Source organism: Mus musculus, chromosome 9 (assembly GCF_000001635.26).
Source record: "Mus musculus strain C57BL/6J chromosome 9, GRCm38.p6 C57BL/6J".
Taxonomy (NCBI): domain Eukaryota; kingdom Metazoa; phylum Chordata; class Mammalia; order Rodentia; family Muridae; genus Mus; species Mus musculus.
The window spans coordinates 115,150,866-115,169,050 of NC_000075.6; the positions used below are offsets into that span (position 1 = coordinate 115,150,866).

Here is an 18,185-nt window from a genome sequence, read left to right on the forward strand (position 1 = left end):
TATTCCATGAGACCTCAGGTCCGTCAGAAGTAAACTGGACTTGTGCTTTCAATTTTGTCAAAAGGTTCCTGCCTAGCAGGGGCGCCGGGCACTCAGGTATCACAAGAAAAGAATGAGTCACTTTATTTTTTCCTACTTCTAAAATCCTTTTGGTTGTCCAGGGATAAAGCTTGCTGCCAGTGGCTCCCATAACTAAAGTCTTCTTTGATCCTAATTGTCCTAAAGGTTCAGTCAAGACTGAATGTTCAGCTCCTGTGTCTATTAGAAAATTAATGAGGGGGCTGGTGAGATGGCTCAGTGGGTAAGAGCACCCGACTGTTCTTCCGAAGGTCCAGAGTTCAAATCCCAGCAACCACATGGTGGCTCACAGCCATCTGTAACAAGATCTGACGCCCTCTTCTGGAGTGTCTGAATCCAGCTACAGTGTACTTACATATAATAAATAAATAAATCTTAAAAAAAAAAAAAGAAAATTAACGAGGGTCTCCTCCACAGAGAGAGTTACCCTAGGCTCAGGGAGGAGGACCGAGCCCCGACTTCCCTAGTTTTCTTCAAGGGCCAATACTTTGGGGCCCCTCCACTTCTTCTTTGGGCAGTCTCTGACCCAATGTCCTTTTTCCTTGCAGTATGTGCATTGGTCTTTCTCAAGTGGCGGTCTCTGTTCTCCTGGGGGTCTTCTTGCCCTGTTGCCCAGGTACCCTGACTGTCCCTTCTCTGACCTTTCTTCACCTACCACTGCGGCCAAAATCTTAGTCAAGTTCCTTTCCTGCTGGCGTTCATGCCGGTTTTCTCTTTCTTCTGCCTCTTTCTTTTCTCTCTCTTGCTTTTCTTCCTCAGTCTCTCTCTTGTGATACACTTTCTCAGCTTCTTTTACTAGATCCTGCAAAGTATAATCTTGGAGCCCCTCTAACCTCTGTAACTTTCTTTTAATATCAGAGGCAGACTGACCAATGAAAGCTATTGCAACAGCTACCTGCTGTCCCTCCGAAGAGGGATCAAACGGGGTGTATCTCCTACAAGCCTTCATTAGTCGTTCTAAGAAAACAGAGGGCGGCTCCAATGAACCCTGAAGGACTTCTCTTACCTTGGCCAAATTAGTGGGTCGCCGTGTGGCCCACTAATTATCCCCGCCACTAGTAGACTGTGAGTCGCTCCCTACCTTCTGCAGTATTGAAGTCCCAGGCAGGACGGGCCAAGGGGAAAGCTGCATCTATAAGGTTGGGGAGATTAGTGGGAGTCCCATCTGGTCCTGGGACATTTCTTCTGGCTTCTAGCAGGATCCTCTCTCTCTCTCTTCAGTTGTAAAGAGGACCTGCAAAAGTTGCTGGCAGTCATCCCAAGTGGGCTGGTGGGAGAACATTAGAGACTCAAGGAGTCCTGTTAAGCCTGAGGGGTTTTCTGTAAGAGAAGGGTGATTAGACTTCCAGTTATACATATCAGCCAACAAAAATGGCCAGTACTGCAAAGGGACTAACTGCCCCGGGGCAGGGGCAGGTCCTCCCACATAAGCTCTCAAAGGCAAAGCAACAGTGGAATCTGGTCCAGATTCACTTTCCTCTGGGCTACGGCCCCTGCGGCTACGAGTTCCTCCCGCCGGTCCTGTCTCAGAGGCCACACAGGGGTCTGCTGGGGCGGGTGGCTGTGAGGGATCGGGATGAGAAGCTGGTTGGGGGAAAGGGGGCGGGAAGGAGTCAAGGAAAAGAGCATCATCAATTTCAGGATAGACCCGTGGGGGGGGGGGTGATGGAGCAGGCTCTGGCGGACCCAGAGGCGTCATTTTCGGTTTCGTGGCTATGGCCACTGTAGCTGCCTTGGCTCCTGAAGTCCAGGGATGCAGCCAGGGTAGCAGATTTTGTACCAGGTCCTGCCACACGATGATATACGGTACCTGATCAGGATGCCCTCCTGCGGTCTGAAAAATAACTCGCTTGACAGCAAGAATTACAGGCAAGCTAAAAGTTCCCTGTGAAGGCCAACCCACGCTGAAGGTTGGCCATTTAGAGGTGCAAAAAGTTTTCCAAGGTCCCTTCTTGACCTCGACAGAAAGATTGTGGGCCCTAGTCTTAATGTCTGTCCAATGGTTCTGAGTCAGTGTTAGTGGGGTCGTCACAGTCTGTCCCATGTTGAGCTCTGTCACACATACGACAAAAACTATTACAAAGACTACAAAACTCAAAAACAAGACCAGTCGCCGACTCCGTGTCGACCAGAATTCCTGAAAGGAATCAGATGGCCTAGTACTAGGCCTCAGAAACCGATCGTCAAGGAGAAGACTTATCTCCTGACTTTTCCTGTGGGGGTCTGCCAAGCTTCCCTGGTCCCCCTCCTGACTCCCTGAAACGTCTCCCAGGGTGAACGAACGGTGGGCACCTGGGTACGGCTACCCTTACCCACTCCCCGCTCCCTCTCGGAGCACGGCCTCATAAGAGCATTCGCAAAACCGAAACTGCGATCGCACCAGATTATCAGACAGAATATAGACAGAAAACCAAGACAAGACAGAGGGCCTTACCTCCAAGTGGGTCTAGGATTAGACTTTACTCGTTGTAATAACACGAAGCTTTTAATGGCATACACACACACAAACAACAAAGGAGCGCTCAAGCCAGCATGCTGGGGTCGAAACTCATGCACCGCACAGGGGGCAGGGGAGTTCGACCCCGGCCCAAACTTCATACAGGCTTATAAAGGCAAAAACCACAAACCAAAAAGGGAGGGAGCCGAAGGAATTTGCGCAGTTACACATGATTGGCTTATTTAAATGTCTGCGAGGTGATTACAAATTAACAGGGCAGTACGTGCTGGTTAAGGTGTAGGGAGGCACAAGGGCTTGGACTTCTCCAGGTCAGCAGGACACCTGGTCAATGTATGATTTATGGTGGGCTATAGGGAGGCGCCACCCGGGAGGCGCCATCCTGCCAGATGGCCATTTGGTCCTGATAGCCCTGGCTAGTTCCTGCACTCTCTTTTTTATCTTTTATGGCTGGACATTCTTAGCTACAGGGTGGATCTGGCTGTGCCTGGATCCGCTTGGGTCTATTCTTCAGCCCTGAATTTCTTGAACTTAGATACCACAATGCTATAAGACTCAAAATTATAAGTTTTCTCTTCAGTAGAGTGCTTCCCTAGCACACATGAGTCCCTGGCACCTCCTGAAGCCACAGGGCTGTCATAGTCTGTGATCCCAGCAGTTGGGACAGGGAGGAGACAGGGTCAGAAATTCAAGGTCATCCTTGGCTGGACACTGAGTCTGAGGCCAAGTGGGGGTACACAAAACCTTGTCTCAAAAACAAAAGCCAAGCCAAACCAACAACCCATACTGTCAATCCCTCTCAAGAGGTATGGGTTTGCCAATCACCTGCACAAGAGAACACTCCGCTTCCCAGAGGCTCTAGAAGCAAGGTGAAGCCTTTCTAATATACTGGTCAGCACAGTGATCTCTTTGGCCGTTTCCTCCTCCCCTGGAGTGTATGAGTTCCTCTCCTCTGCTATAAGCTGTGTATCTCCCACACTACTCTCTGTGTGTCCTGTCTGCATGGTTTCTACACAAGTCACAAGGACCCAGGAGCCTTGAGAGTTCAGAGCAAGATCCCAGAGGCAAGAAGTGTAGGGAAAGTGTAGAGAGCAAAGGTGCGGTCTTCTGTTCTCTCTGGGTAAGTGTCCAGCTGTGTCACCTGGAGCTCCAGGTAAGCCAGGCCAGGCCTTTACCTAGAGCATTCAGAACTGGTGTCTGAGCCCTGGAGAGATTTTTGGTTCTGTGAGTTTCTAATGACCTCAGTCAGTGATTCCCATTGGCTCTCAGAGCTATCAGGAGAGAAGTCTGGTTTCATAGAGATCTTTCTGTTTCCCCCCTCCTGTTCTCAGTCTCTCCATCACCAGGTGACCACACCACTGTCCACTTCTACCTCCGTCCTTATAAAGGAAAATGTGCTTGGGCTTCCTTTTAATAGTGTTGCAGCTGCTGTTGTGTTGATGGCGTCTCACAGTGTAACCCAAGCCGGCCTGGAATTCAGTGGCATAGCTTAGGCTAGCCTCAAACTCGTGGCAGTCCTGCTGCCTAAGACTTTAGTGCTGTGTTGCAATTTGGAGCCATCGCATCCAGTTTCTTCTTTAATCCTACTTGCTTTAAATTTTATTTACAGGATATGAAACATTTAAAACTACTATTTTTTTTGTGTTGAGGTATGTGCATGTGTGGGCACTGCCTATGGAGGGCAGGGCATAACCTGCAGGCGCTGGTTCTTTCCACCATGTGGGCTCTGGGGTCATCAGGCTTGGTGGCAGGCATCTTTACCCATCAAGCCATTTCTTTGAATCCAAAATGTAGCCCTGGCTGTAGACCAGGGTGGCCTCAGACTCAGAGGTCCACCTTCCTCTGCCTCCTGAGTGCCAGGATTAAAGGTGTGCACCACCACCGACTGGCTTGAGAAACTAAGCTTGTCTTTACTGTACAAGGTAAAGGCATGTATTGAAAGAACCTTGTGGGGAAACCCCCACTCGCATCCCGAGTCGGCGCACACCCAAAGAATCACGAGAGACCGTCTTGATGCAAACACATGAGGTAGTTTAATGACAGAGCTCCGGGCCCATATGTATCTCCCACAGGAGACAGCGGTTGTCGGCCTCGAGGCTCAAAAGTTTTAGGGGTTTATATAGGAAAGGAGTGGGGGTAGGGGAAGAATTGGCGCAGTTACACACAAATGGGCAGTTCAAACATCAGCGAGCAGTATGTGATAGTAACTCTAAAGGGAGGGTGTTTATCGGCAGGACATCTGGCTAAGCTCAAACCATATCAGCAGGTGGCCCATTACTCATCTGAGTTTGTCCAGAGATTGTCTTTGTGTGCCTTTCTTATCTCAATGGCTAGTTGGTTTCTGGGATGACTTTACAGCCTTTGTTCTTTGCTCTAGGCCCAAAAAGCCCTCCTAACTAGCAAGCCACATGAGTCATGGACCTTGAATAAACCTTCTGGCTAGGGCTTTGAAGTCTTGAATTTAGTTTTCTTTCTTTCAGTATCAAGACACAGACACGGGGTTAAAACATTGGAATGCTGATTTGTAATCTTGATTAAGCAGAAGAATAAGTGTTACTGTCATGTGACATGGGCAATTCATACTGTTGGAGTCGTTTCCTTTGAATGGCAAGCACACAGTGTTTGACTATCACTAAGCCCCACAAATCCTCTTCCAGTAATATAAGAAAAAATCATTTAAAATATGTGCTGAGATTTAGCCACAGAGAGGAGTACTGAACTGTGATTTATTCAAAAGAAAAAAAATTCAGGGGTCATTGTGACGCATGACTGGGGCACCTGGGGGTAATGTGCAGTAGTGCAGAGCGGGATGGGGTGGGCTGTGTGATGGGCTATGTGGTGGGCTGTGTGACAGGCTATGTGGTGGGCTGTGTAAGAGGCTGTGTGATGGGCTATGGGCTAGGTGGTGGGCTATTCTGGTGGAATGAGCTTTAGTTTTTCAAGTAGTACCACAGAGATTTGATGGGATTATTTATAGAATTTGAAAGGCTCCATACTGTTTTTCTGCATTTCTGCCTTGCTGCCGGGATGCCAGAGCTGATATGTCACTCAGGGAAGATGAAACACAGTCTAGGATAGGGATTCCAGCCCATGTTTCTCCAGGTGAAAATGGGGGGAAAGGCTGCGATTCTCAAACCTGTTTATCCAGGACCCAGGAACCAGGAAGAGCTGGACCTGGAGTCCACAGGCCGGTGATGAGCTCAGGGACAGGGGTGGAATCTGACATGACTCAGAGTGTGTCAGAAGTAAGGAGGGGCTGGAAGAGGGGGCCTTCTACAAGAGCCTATCTGTATGATGAAGCCCCACCCCCACGGGGGCAGTCCTTGATGAAGAAGCTGGTCCTTGCTTGTCCAAACTGTTTTGTTCATGGTGGATGAAGATGTATACGTCTTACTTAGGGTGAATCAAAGATTAAATACCTTTTGCAGGAAGGGATGCCCAGGAAGGGAAGCTCATTGGCTAAACACTCTAGGCCTTGCCAGTTCCTGGCAAATACAGAAGTGGATGCTCACAGTCATCTATTGGATGGAACACAGGCACAGGGCCCCCAATGGAGGAGCTAGGGAAAGTACCCAAGGAGCTAAAGGGATCTGCAACCCTATAGGTGGAACAACAATAAGAACTAGAGAACTCATGTCTCTAGCTGCATATGTAGCAGAAGATGGCCTAGTCGGCCATCATTGGGAAGAGAGGCCCCTTGGTCTTGCAAACTTTTTATGCCTCAATACAGGGAAACACCAGGGCCAAGAAGTGGGAGCAGGTGGTTAGGGGAGCAGGGCGGGGGGAGGGTATAGGGGACTTTCGGGATAGCATTTGAAATGTAAATGAAGAAAATATCTAATAAAAAAATTGGAAAAAACAACCTCTAGGCCTATCTAGGCACCTCATTAGCATGGAGAACTCTACGGTTTTTATGCCACATGACCAGTTGTCATGGTCCTCTTAGTGGGATGTCATGGTCATGTGTTCCAGGACAGGAACCTGGTTAGGACCTCGTTCGAACTCCTGCCATTCTCAGTTATGAGATTTATCAGGTTTCTGAACTTGCTACAACCTTACTAGTTCTTCTGTCGGGTGGCACGGTCCACTGCCCCACACCATAAAGAATTAGCTGTACAACTGGTTTCATTAAAAAAACAAACAAACAAAACTTTTTTTTAATGAAGAGTACATACATTTTTACAATAAGTTCATGTACTAGATGTTAACAGTTATCTTCTTTTTAACATGTGATGGATATTTTATTTTATTTAGCTTTTTAGAAAGTAAGTATTTTATAGTTTAATTTAAATTTTTATTTAGAAATGTATGTGCATGCCTATGTGTCAGTGTGCGTGTGTGTGTGTGTGTGTGTGTGTGTGTGTGTGTGTGTGTGTGTGCGCGTGCGTGAGAGTCCATTGTTTCCCTGTGTCCCCTGTACAACTGCTTTGGAGGCCTCGTGCTGGGGAAGCCAGCTTCATGTCTATGGAAAGTGAATGTCCTTGATCTGTGTTCAGGATCTGATGGAGGCTCAGGTTCAGGATGTTGAAAGCAGAGGAGAGAATGCATCTCAAAGATCACAGGAGGCGGGGCTCTGTGTCCTGGGCCCTGAGCGTAGGCTCAGAACCTTCTCTTCCGTTGCATTTCCTTTGAGAACAACACTCGCAACCTCTCCTTTTGTATCTTCAACTGTTGCCAGCATTATGTTAGCACTGATTGTTGATGGGTGGAATTGAAAAGTCACTTTTAATCTTTGTCCAAGTATTGCAGAGAATGAAAAAGAACTTCCTCTACGTACTTTGTAGCTCTTGGTTGGGAGGGACCCCCGTGGTAAAACAGTCAGGAGAGAGTCCATCAAGCATGGGAGATATGGAGAAAACCTTCGGCTCCGGTCCTGACTGTAAGTTTGAAGGCCACTGTTGTCCTCCTCAGACACGAGTGGGGAGCCAGGAGTCCAGGAGAAAAGCAACATCCCAGGAGCCCTTTGCACCCGGAGCAGGGGACTGTGATGCAGGTAGAACTTAATGCTTTCCCTTGGGAGGACAGTCTCCCATTCCTTCCTGCCCATCCCTTCCAGGGACCAACTGGACACACTCTCACAAAAGGAGATGGCTCCTCAGCTGCCAAGTTCCTGGCCGGGAAGGGAACTTCTTGGTTTTCAGAGCTGCTTGTGGGTCCATTGTTTCTAAAGTGCCAGAGAGGCAATTGTTACACGGCACGGTGATATTTGAGTCTGTCATGTTTGTGGCATCTTGTACACAGTCCTAAAAGTACTCTGTGCCTCAGTTTTTCTTTCAGCAAGAATATAGGATGGTGACACATGCCTGTCACCACACAGCTCTTCAGAGGCTCAGGCAAGAGGATCATGAGCTCTGGGCTAGCCTCGGATATATAGTAAAATGGGCTTGTTGCACACATAAGGAGTAATGGGGACAGCTTTGGGAAGGGTCCAGGCTGAAGGTGTAGCTCGGTGGTAGTGTAGCTCAGTGGTGGTGTCTGCCTGGTGTATGCGAGGCCCAGGGTGTGATCCCCAGCACTACACACAGAGTATACTACCATCTTCACACTCTGACCGTGTTGCCAGGCCCATGCCTGGCTTTTCTTGTGACATTAGAGGTTCAAACCCAGGACCTCACGCTTGCACAGTCTCCCTAGCCTGGGTCTCTTGACTGTCCTGAGACTTCCGTCCCCCCAGGTTGTCTTCTTAGGCATTTGGAGAAAGGAAATTTGTATTTTGTATTACTGTGGTGTGGAGCTGGCACAGGGTGACGCAGTAGCGGTTTCAGAAAGGTCAGAGAAAAAGAAATGACATTCTTAGGAAATCAAGGCTGGCCCTCTTCAGAGAGACTTTTGAATGCGTCTGTGCTTGTAGGTGTGTGTGTGTTCGGGTGGTAGCTTTTGCCCTCCGCCCCCTGCCCCCTGCCCCCTGCCCCCTGCCCCCTGCCCCCTGCCCCCTGCCCCCTGCCCTCTGCCTGGGGAAGTATGAGCTAGTTTATAAACACTGCTGGAATTTCCTGGCCCAGCATGCCGTTACAGCATGGAGGAGCCAGAACAGGGTATGATAGTCCCACCCAGCATTCCTTCATTTCCTCCCTCACCAAACCCATGGCAAAGGCCACTGTTACAATGTTGAAGTGGAGAAACGCCATTATCCTGTCCAGCCTCCCAGGCATCGTCACGGACAGGGCTGGTTTAAGTCTGTAACAGTCAAAGTTAGTAATGGCCTCCGACATCCGAAGCAGATTGGCTGGGGATCCAGAGTGGCGGCACTGGGCAAACAGTGACAGCAGTGAATGCCTCTCCTGCCAGGCTTCTGAAAATGGAACTGGGTTCTCTCTCCCGAATACATTCTGCAGTTTTCTGTGCAGCCAGTGGGGTCTGTGCATGGTGCTCTCTTCTAGCTGGAGTGACTCCAGGATGCCGTGTCTGCATGCCCCCCTCCCCCCAAAGCCCTCAGAGGTATGTCTGACCATGACATTGCAGGTTCAGTTGTCAACTGAAATAAAGCAAAACAAAAACAAACAAACACATTCAAGAACCATGCAATTGAGTTACCAAAACAAAATGAGGTGGAGAGGGGTGGAGTGTTGGGAGGGGGTGTGGGGGTTGGGAATACCATAGCTAACCAGTACTGGTCAAGGTGGGCTTGCCCATCACTGACCCATAGTATCTGGGCTCCATTCTCTCCCGCCAAGGTGATCTGACGGGTCAAGACTGAAATCTCTTTCAAGGGTCCTGCTCTAGGTGGCACCCGCCTTCTGTCTTTTCCTTCTCCCAGTGTGAAATTCTTGGGGGAGAATTCCAATTTCTTCAGGACAATATCTCAATGGTCTGAAAGCCAAAGTGGGGAGAGAGGGCAGTGTCTCTTTAGATGGCATTAGGATGGTTAGGGCCTGACTGCATGAGGTCATGGTTTGCATTATGGGAAGAGTCTTGGGATTCTCTGTAGAGTGAACTCTACCGTTCCAGCTCCGTATCCTCAAGGGTGGGAGGGAGCAAAGTTGTGTGTTACAGGATGGGTGGAATTGCACAGGAGACTCACGGGAAAAGCCATTGCAGGAGGCATTGTCAGCCCTTTAGGCGTTTTCTACTGATTTATTTATCTTATGTATTTGAGTGTTTTGTCTGCATGTATGTGTGTGCACACACGCTGTGTTTGTCCCTGGTGCCCGAGGCACTCAGAAGAGGGCATCTGATCTCCTGGAACTGAGTTCAGAATGGGTTGTGGGGCTCCACATAGGGGCTGAGAGTTGAACCTGAGCCCTCTGCAGGAGCAGTGAGTTGTCTTAACCAGTGAGCTATCACTCTAAATGTTAACAGTAGTAGAATCTACTGTTCAGACAAGGCTAGTTTTGTTGTTTAGTTTTTGGTGGTGGTGCGGAGTGTTTATGGGGTGCATAGAGGTTGTGTCTTTGGAGAGAGGAGACAAGGTCAGGATACTAAGAATGGGAAGTTTAGTTTACAGTGTGGGGGCGGGATTAAGACTAGATAAAGATCAGAAGTAACAGTCTAAATGTCCAACAGCAGAGGCATAGATAAACACCACCACACACACATACACACCACACACATGACACATACACGCACAGACACATACCACATATACACACACGATACACAAAACACATACCACACATACATGATAAACAAAACATACACATGTATTTATACACACAATACACAAAACATACAATACAGACATGCACACTATATACCATATACACCACACACCATACACATGCACACACCACACACACACACTCACTTCACATACCACACACATCAGACACAACACATATATACTTCACACATACACTACACACACATATACAATACACAGAATATACAACATGTACATGCACACACAAAACACACACCACACACATGCACACATACCACACACACACTCACTTCACATACCACACACATCAGACACACACATATATACTTCACACATACACTACACACACATATACAATACACAAAACATACAACATGTACATACACACACAAAACACACACCACACACATGTACACACACACACACTATACACACTGCACACACACCACACACACACTCACTTCACATACCACACACGCCAGACATACACATATATACTCCATACACACACACACACACAAACACAATGGAATTTTTTTCCAGTCACAAAAGATGGAGTTAGGTTGTTTGCCTCCAAGGCTGTGGGTAAACAGAAGAATAATACCCCAGTTAGCCATTTGAACCCAAAGTGGAGACTTAGCAGTGGCTCAGAAAATTAGGGACAAATGCCCAATAAAGCCACTTTGTCAGTGGGGTGGGTTGTCACGTCTACTTCCGAGCAGGGTAGATTGAGTTACGGAAGGCCCCAGGCAGCCTGTTTAGACTCTGCCAACCAAAACACGCAGCCTGGCTGTGAATCCTGATCTAGGAGAACTGTGGGTCACAAGGCACAGTGATCTGTGTTACATAAGGGATGATGAGCAGCCTTGTTGGCACTGGCCTTTGCAGACACCTCAACAACCAATGTGAAGGTTTGCAGTTGAGAAATGCCAGAAGCAGGGACAGAGGAGGCCCTTGTTCGCCCATGCCCCACCCCACCCACCCAAAGCTTTCTTCAGCTCTTTCAAGGAAGATTTAAACTTGTGGGTTTGAGCTTCTGTGTAGTGTGCTTGGTTTCTGCATTGTACGTTTCCATGCAGCCGATGACCCTGTTAGCACTGACTCCCCTGATTTGATTCTGTTCTGCACATGGCCTCTGCAGTGCTGCGGAAACTGGCCAGGGGTCCCCACTTCCTATAAAGTGGGTTATCTGGGAGAAGCAGCCTGACCTGTATCTGTGCCTTTCACATTTAATTTGGGATCCATTTTTGTGCCTGTGCCTGTGTTACAGGTTGGTGTTACAGGCCCGTAAGAAGCCAAATAAGTTAAAATGTGCACTTGTTTTCTTCTTTAAAAAATAAGAGTGGTGTATGTGTGAGGGGGTAGTATGTGTGTTTGAGGGTATGGGGATGTATGGGGATGTGTGTGGTATGGGGAGGCATGTGGAGTGTATGGGTGTATGTGTGTGGGGTAGTATGGTATGTGTGTGTATGTGGTGTGTGTATGGTGTGTATGGTATGTGCGTTATGTGTTTGGAGTGTTGAGGTGTGGGGTATATGTGTGTGTGATGTGTGTGGTATGGGGAATGTGTGTGGTATGTGTGTGTGGGTGTGGGGTGTGTATAGTATATGTGTATGTGTGGTATATGTTGTGTGTGCAGTATGTGTGTATGGTGTGTGTGTTATATGTATGTGTATATGTTGTGTGTGTGGGTGTGGGGTGTGTATAGTATATGTGTATGTGTGGTATATGTTGTGTGTGCAGTGTGTGTGTATGGTGTGTGTGTTATATGTATGTGTATATGTTATGTGTGTGGTGTGTAGTGTGTGTGGTATGTGTGTCTGGGGTATGTGGGAGTGTGGTATGTGTGGTGTGTATGTTTGAGGTGTGGGGGTATGGCGTTGTATGTGTGTGCTGTGTGTGTGTGGTATGTGTGCTGTGTGTATGTGTGACTTGGCATACACATGAAGGTCAGAAGGTAACTTGTAGGAGTCGGTTCTCTTTTCCCACCGTGTAGGTCCTGGTTAGGCTTGATGGTAAGAGCCTTTACCCACTAAGCCATCTCACTACCCCTGGATTTTCTTTCCTTTTCTATGTGTGGGTGTTTTGCCTGCATGTATGTCTATGCATGGTGTGTACAGTGCCTGTGGAGGCCAGAAGGGGGCACCACACCCTTTGGAACTGGAGTTTTCTTCTAGTTATTTTTCAATGCTCAGTTTACAGAGAAAGGTGACTGAAGCCAATAGATGCCTTATACCAGGCATAGAGTTGCTCCAGGGGGCGCTGTTGTCCACCCCATCCCTCTCCCACTGGGTCCCAGGATATCTCTATCATTGGAAACCCAGCCTCCTCTACACTGCTTCCAGGACCTTTGCCAGGTCTCCCTGCCTCTGGTCCTGGCGCTTGGTAGATACTGTCGAATGCTCTCGGAGAGCTGACGTGTGGCCCCTTCTCTGGGCACAGGCTTCTATGGTAGTAGAATAGGATATCCCATGAGCCTGTTTTGTGCTTTTATTACCAAGGATTTACATAATAGCTTATGCTTGCAGAATAGCAAGTATTCGTACTGTGCAATATAATTGGAATATGGGTCTCTTTGTTGATTAAAGCTGAGAATATTCCATATCAGTTAGCAGCTCTATCTTGCTTACCTTTTTTTTGTGTTAAGCTTTATAGCACCATTCATAACAGTAAAAACATAATTGATTACAGCCTTCATCATTATGTTCTTTGGGGGGGGCACATCATTTTTCCAAGACTAAGTTTTATGGTAAGAATTTTTGAGAAAGTGCTGAGTCCTACAAATAGTATAAAATTCCGTTTTCTCTGTTAGCAGATATGCACAGAGTTGGCTGTCAGTGGACACTTCAGTATTTTATCTTGTTTGAAATTAGACTTAGCCAGTTGGCGGTATCTCTTGGCAGGCTGAAACTGATAAAAAGACATTGTTCCTTCGTGAAGTCAAGGACTTGGAAGGCCAACCCCCCGTTTGCTTATTGAGCATGGTCGTTTCTCTAAACTTTAGATCCTAAATAAATCTCCCTGCACTTTGCCGAGAGAACATTAGCACTGTTTTTTCAGTCTGCTTCTGGAATTTGTCGGTGCACAGGGCGGACAGTGGTCCCCATCCTCAGGCCAGTGTCAATGAGCAGAGTGAACACACGCCATCAGAAGGGATAAAGACTTTAGAAGCTCAGGCTGTGGAGGAGGGTTGGGTGTCAGGAACACAGCCAGAGTTGCAATTCTTCCCCCTTTTAGATGGTCCGTGTTTTCCTTGTCTGGCTTTGAATTTTTGATGTGGCTGAGGTTGACTGTCAGTTCCACCCTCCACCTCCTGAGTGCTGGGGTCTAGGTGTGTGGGGGCACATACACTCCGCTCACACGGTACTGGGATCGAACCCAGGGCTCTGTGTATACTAGGCCAGTTCTCTATCACCTCCACCATCTCCCCAGGACATCACCCTCATCCCTAGGTTACAATTTTAATTTAAATTGATTCAAGAAGCTGTCTGGAGGAGACACAGAAAGGAGCCAGCTGAGCCCTGCAGTGTCTCAGGTGCTATATGAGGGGTCAGATTGGCTGGTACAGCCTCTGTAAGCTGCAGAGGTCAAGCTGCACAACCAGGCTATGGGTGTGTACAGTAAAGTGAAGGCGGGGGAGTGGGTGGGGGGTAGGGGGTGGGGAGGGCATCGGTGGCGTCCAGATTGGATCTCTGTGGTGTTTTTATGACCGTGAATGATTAAAAACAACATCTCATGAAATTAAAATTTCATGTATGTGTAGAGAGAACATGCTCTGTGTGTGTGTGTGCGTATGTGTGCGTATGTGTGCATGTGTGTGTGCCTGTGTGTATGTCTGTGTGCATGTGTGTGGTGTGTGTGTGTGTGTGTGTGTGTGTCTATGTGTATGTGTGTGTCTGTGTGTGTGCCTGTGTATATGTCTGTGTGCATGTCTGTGTGCATGTCTGTGTGTGTGTGTCTGTGTGTGTGCCTGTGTGTATGTCTGTGTGCATGTATGTGGTGTGTGTGCCTGTGTGTGTGCCTGTGTGTATGTCTGTGTGCATGTGTGTGGTGTGTGTGTGTGTGTGTGGTGTGTGTGTGTGTGTGTGTGTGTGTGTGGTGTGTGTGTGTGTGTGTAGGTTGAAGGTCAACGTTGGGTATCTTCTTTAATCTCTCTCTAGTGTACTCTTTGAGACAGGGTCTCTCACTGAACCTCAGGTTTGCCAGTTAGCCTGGGCTGGCCGGCCAGCTTGCTCTAGGGATTGGTCGTCCTATGGTTGCAGGGACTCACTTCTTGATGTGGCTTCTAGGAATCAAACTCAAGTTCGCAACCTTACTCAGTAAGCATTGGACTGACTGGCTGAGCATCTCCCCCCAGTTCAGATGAGGGTTTTTTTTTTTTTTTTTTTTTTTTTTTTTGTTAAAGCACACTTCTACACAAATAATAGAAAATACCATTTGTTTTCAAAGCAAACATGGCGGGGAGCCCAGGCTTGGCATATTTACCACTTTACTTTTCTTTGTGACAAACTATCTGACAAGAAGACACATAAGGGAAGGGGGGTTCATTTTAGCTCATGGTGTGAGGCGTCCACGATGCCAGTGAAGACATGGGGACAGCTGTGTGGCAGTGGGGGCGATGACAGCCATTTGCTTACCGTTCAGAGAACCAGCAGCAGATTGGACTATGCACCCCATCCCCGCCCCAGGCCCACACCCTAATGATCTACTTCTTCCAACTTGGGCTCTCTGCCAGAAGGGTCCCTCAAATCCCGTAACAGCATCACCAGTTGGGGACCAAGTGTTCAACCTCAGGAGCCCATGGCAACATAACACCAGAGAGTGGTGGGTTCAGGTCCAGAGCTCTACACCGACTGCTGGACCCGTCATGCTGGTGACAGGAATCCTCCTGAATTGACAGGGACAGAGCAGGGAATGTCATTCTAAGCCAAGAATAGGTTTTGCGGGAAAGCCCAAAGAGCAATGGCCCAGTGTCTACAGCACAGATAATGGATGGCTCTGTGTTAGCAGCCCCATGACCTTGGGCTGCCGCTCTCACCCGATTCGAGGAATGACTAATTATCCTTTTGATGGGGTGCTTACCACTTTACATGCATTGTCCTGTTTAATGTGATGAGCTGTAAAACACAAGGGGCCCAAATGACACAAGATAACCGTTGAGTCCTCCGCTAGTCCTCCGCTAGCTCCCGGTGGAGTGCTCTCTACTTGATATGCCATTCAGAGACACAGTCAGGCTGCTGTTTGCCTTGTGATAAGCTGGCCAACTGAAGGCAGGCCATGAGGCAGTTTCCTGAAGTTTTGTTATGGGCTGAGTCTACTATTCCTAGCTGGCCTCTTCTTCCCCATGTCTTCCATGGTGACAGAAAGTTGTGCCCTCTGTGGTCGTTTTATGGAGTGGAATGGTGTGGCAGTGGCTTTACCATGACTTTTCTCACCTCAGCTCCCTTCCACGCTGCTTGGGGAGGGCAGTGCTTAGAAGTGACCAACTGGAGCTGGAAGAGAATCGAGAGACAACTCTTGCTCGGAGAGGGAGAGCCATCCATAGAAACAGAGTGTTGAGGGGGGTTACAAAGATTTGCGTTTTTAAAAAAGGCACCTCATAGTCTAGGCTGACTTTGAACTCACCACATAGCAGAGAATGAACTTGAACTTCTGACCCGCCCCCTGCCTCTACCTTCCTAGTGTTGGGATTTTAGGCATGGTGTGGCATGTTTTATATGAGGCTGTGGATTGAACACAGGGCTTTGTGTATGCCAGGCAAGGACTCTACCAACTGAACTCTCTCCCTAGTCCAGGGCTTCTGGTTTTAATGTAATGACTATTGACTTATTTCTTGAATTCCTGCAAAGTACTACCTGATGGCCCTGACATCCCTTTTAGCTCTGGTGGCATTCTAACGCCCTCTTCAGGTCAGTGTTTGGGACATAAATGGATGGACCCAGACACAGGCACTGCAAAGGCCAAGCATGCAAAGAGCTCCCTGTAGGCAGAGCCTGCTGCCTCTGTCCAGCTCCAAAGCTCCCTGCGGGTGTGGAGCCTCATGAAAGCAAGCCTCCCTTCATCTCCAGGTCCTTGTTTTCTAGATGATGAACCAGGTGGAAGGCCAGCAGAAGAACCTCGTGCATGCCATTGAGTCCCTGCCAGGCTCGGGCCCTCTCACTGCCTTGGACCAGGACCTGCTTCTCCTGAAGGCTACCTCTGCCGCCACCCTCAGCTGTCTTGGGGAGTGCCTCAGCCTGCTCCAGCAGAGTGTGCGCCAGGCGGCGCCACCCAGCCACAAGCCAGGCGCCTCAGGTGAGTGCTGGACTCCTGGCACCCCCCCTTCCCTGCAGCTGGTCCAGTTGTCCTCATCACACATGTGTAGTTACATGTGTGATTACATGTGTGCATCTCATCCCATGCGTTCTTCCTGTTTGCATGTGTGTGCCTCCATCCCATCCCACCCATTCATTCCTTCTTACTTTCCTGAGATAGGATGTTAACATGTAGTCCAGGGCAGCTTTGAACTCACTACGTAGCCTAGGCTAGCCTTGATCTGATGGTGATCCTCCTGCCTCAGCATTCTTAGTATGGTAGTTGTAGGTATGGACCACCATGCCCTACATTTTCTCTATCCACCCAGCTATCCTTCAGTCCAGCTAAGTTTCTGTCCCTCCTCCCCAGTGGTGTACCAATCCTATAAAAATGCACCCAGTGTGTATCCACAGGCTGTCAAGTGTCCTTGCAGATCTGGCAGCCTGGTCCTGATGTTTTATTCTGTCTGTAACTCCCATCCTCAGCACACCACCTTTCAGAGCTGTCACCGGGTACCCTCCACCCAGTGTTTCCATGGCATTCATCCTCCACGGTTTAGCAGCCACAATGGATGACAGACGCTACATGTGACCTCTCCTCTCTGTCCTATTCACTCCCTCTAAAGGATAGGTTTATGCAAGTCCCTCTAGGGACAGTGTCATGCAGGCCTCCCATGGGGCTGGTCATGCTGAAGAACATTCCAGAAACATTGCTAGTTCCTCTTCCAAAAGCCAGAGGCAGGAACATATGGCTCCAAGAGAATTCAGTTCTATCTGACGAGTAAGTAGTCAGCAGGCAGAAAGACATCACTGAAGGTTAAACTCAACACTAAAGACAAAAATAACTTGAGGGAAGATGGTTCAATATTCTGTCTCAAGACAAACCAAAACCCAAACCTCATAAATAAATGATTTCAGGCTTCAGAAAGGTTATAAGAATAGTATGGGGGCAGTGTCGCGACGGCCCAGGGTTAAGAGCACTTGGTAGAGCTAGGTTCCCAGCACCCACATCACGTGGCCCACAGCTGACTGTAATTCCAGCCCCAGGAATCTGACACTCCCCTCTGGCCTCCACAGATGCCTACACTCAAATGCATGTATCCACCATACTGCTCCCTCCTGTGCCATATACATACACTTAATTAAAAATAAATATTTTTTTAAAAAGTACAGTAGACTAGCTTGTCCAGACAGGGTGGCTGAGGACCTACCTGTGTCTGCCTTCTCAAACTCTTGAGCGTACCTGCTTTTTAATTTTAACACGGGTGGTAGAGGTCAGACTCAGCCCTCGAGGTTACACTAAGCACTTCATCCACTGAGCTGTCTCCCCGGCCCCCACCCATCCTTCATGACCATTTTGTCAGAAAACCCTGCCAGAAGCTGGAAGGCATCTTAGCTCACCACTGTGCCGTCACACGTGACTCGATTAGTGGGAGGGAGCCTGAAACTTGATAGGTGACTCGTCTCCTCCGCTCCCAACTCTCAAGACTTACACGTTCCTACCTATGGTTTCTAAAACAGTGAACACTAATTTTAAAGACAGACTTTCAGACATGGCCAAGGACCTTGAACTCCTGGTCTTCTTGCCTCTACCTCCCAACCATTGGGAATAGAAGCGCCATACTTTATTCAGTACTGGGAACCGAACCCAGGGCTTTGTGCCTGCTAGGCAAACACTCTACTGATATCTACCCCTGCCCCTTGTGATATCAGAGTAGTTCATGTCCTGAAAGGTTTCTGAGCGTCTTCTGGGAATCTG

At 48.3% G+C, this 18,185-nt stretch overlaps 1 protein-coding gene across 9 annotated transcripts in view; it reads left to right on the plus strand.

The window, feature by feature from the left end:
- The window catches only part of Osbpl10 (oxysterol binding protein-like 10), a 254,789-nt gene that overhangs the window by 172,381 nt on the left and 64,223 nt on the right, over positions 1-18,185 (plus strand). For all 9 annotated transcript variants that reach the window (XR_003948042.1, NM_148958.3, XM_006512371.3 and 6 more), the window contains one exon: positions 16,217-16,427. Coding sequence is in view for 8 of the 9 variants with exons in the window: in NM_148958.3 (NP_683761.2) it covers positions 16,217-16,427 (211 nt within the window). In the remaining variant the exon portion in view is untranslated. The remainder of the gene's footprint in view (positions 1-16,216; positions 16,428-18,185) is intronic.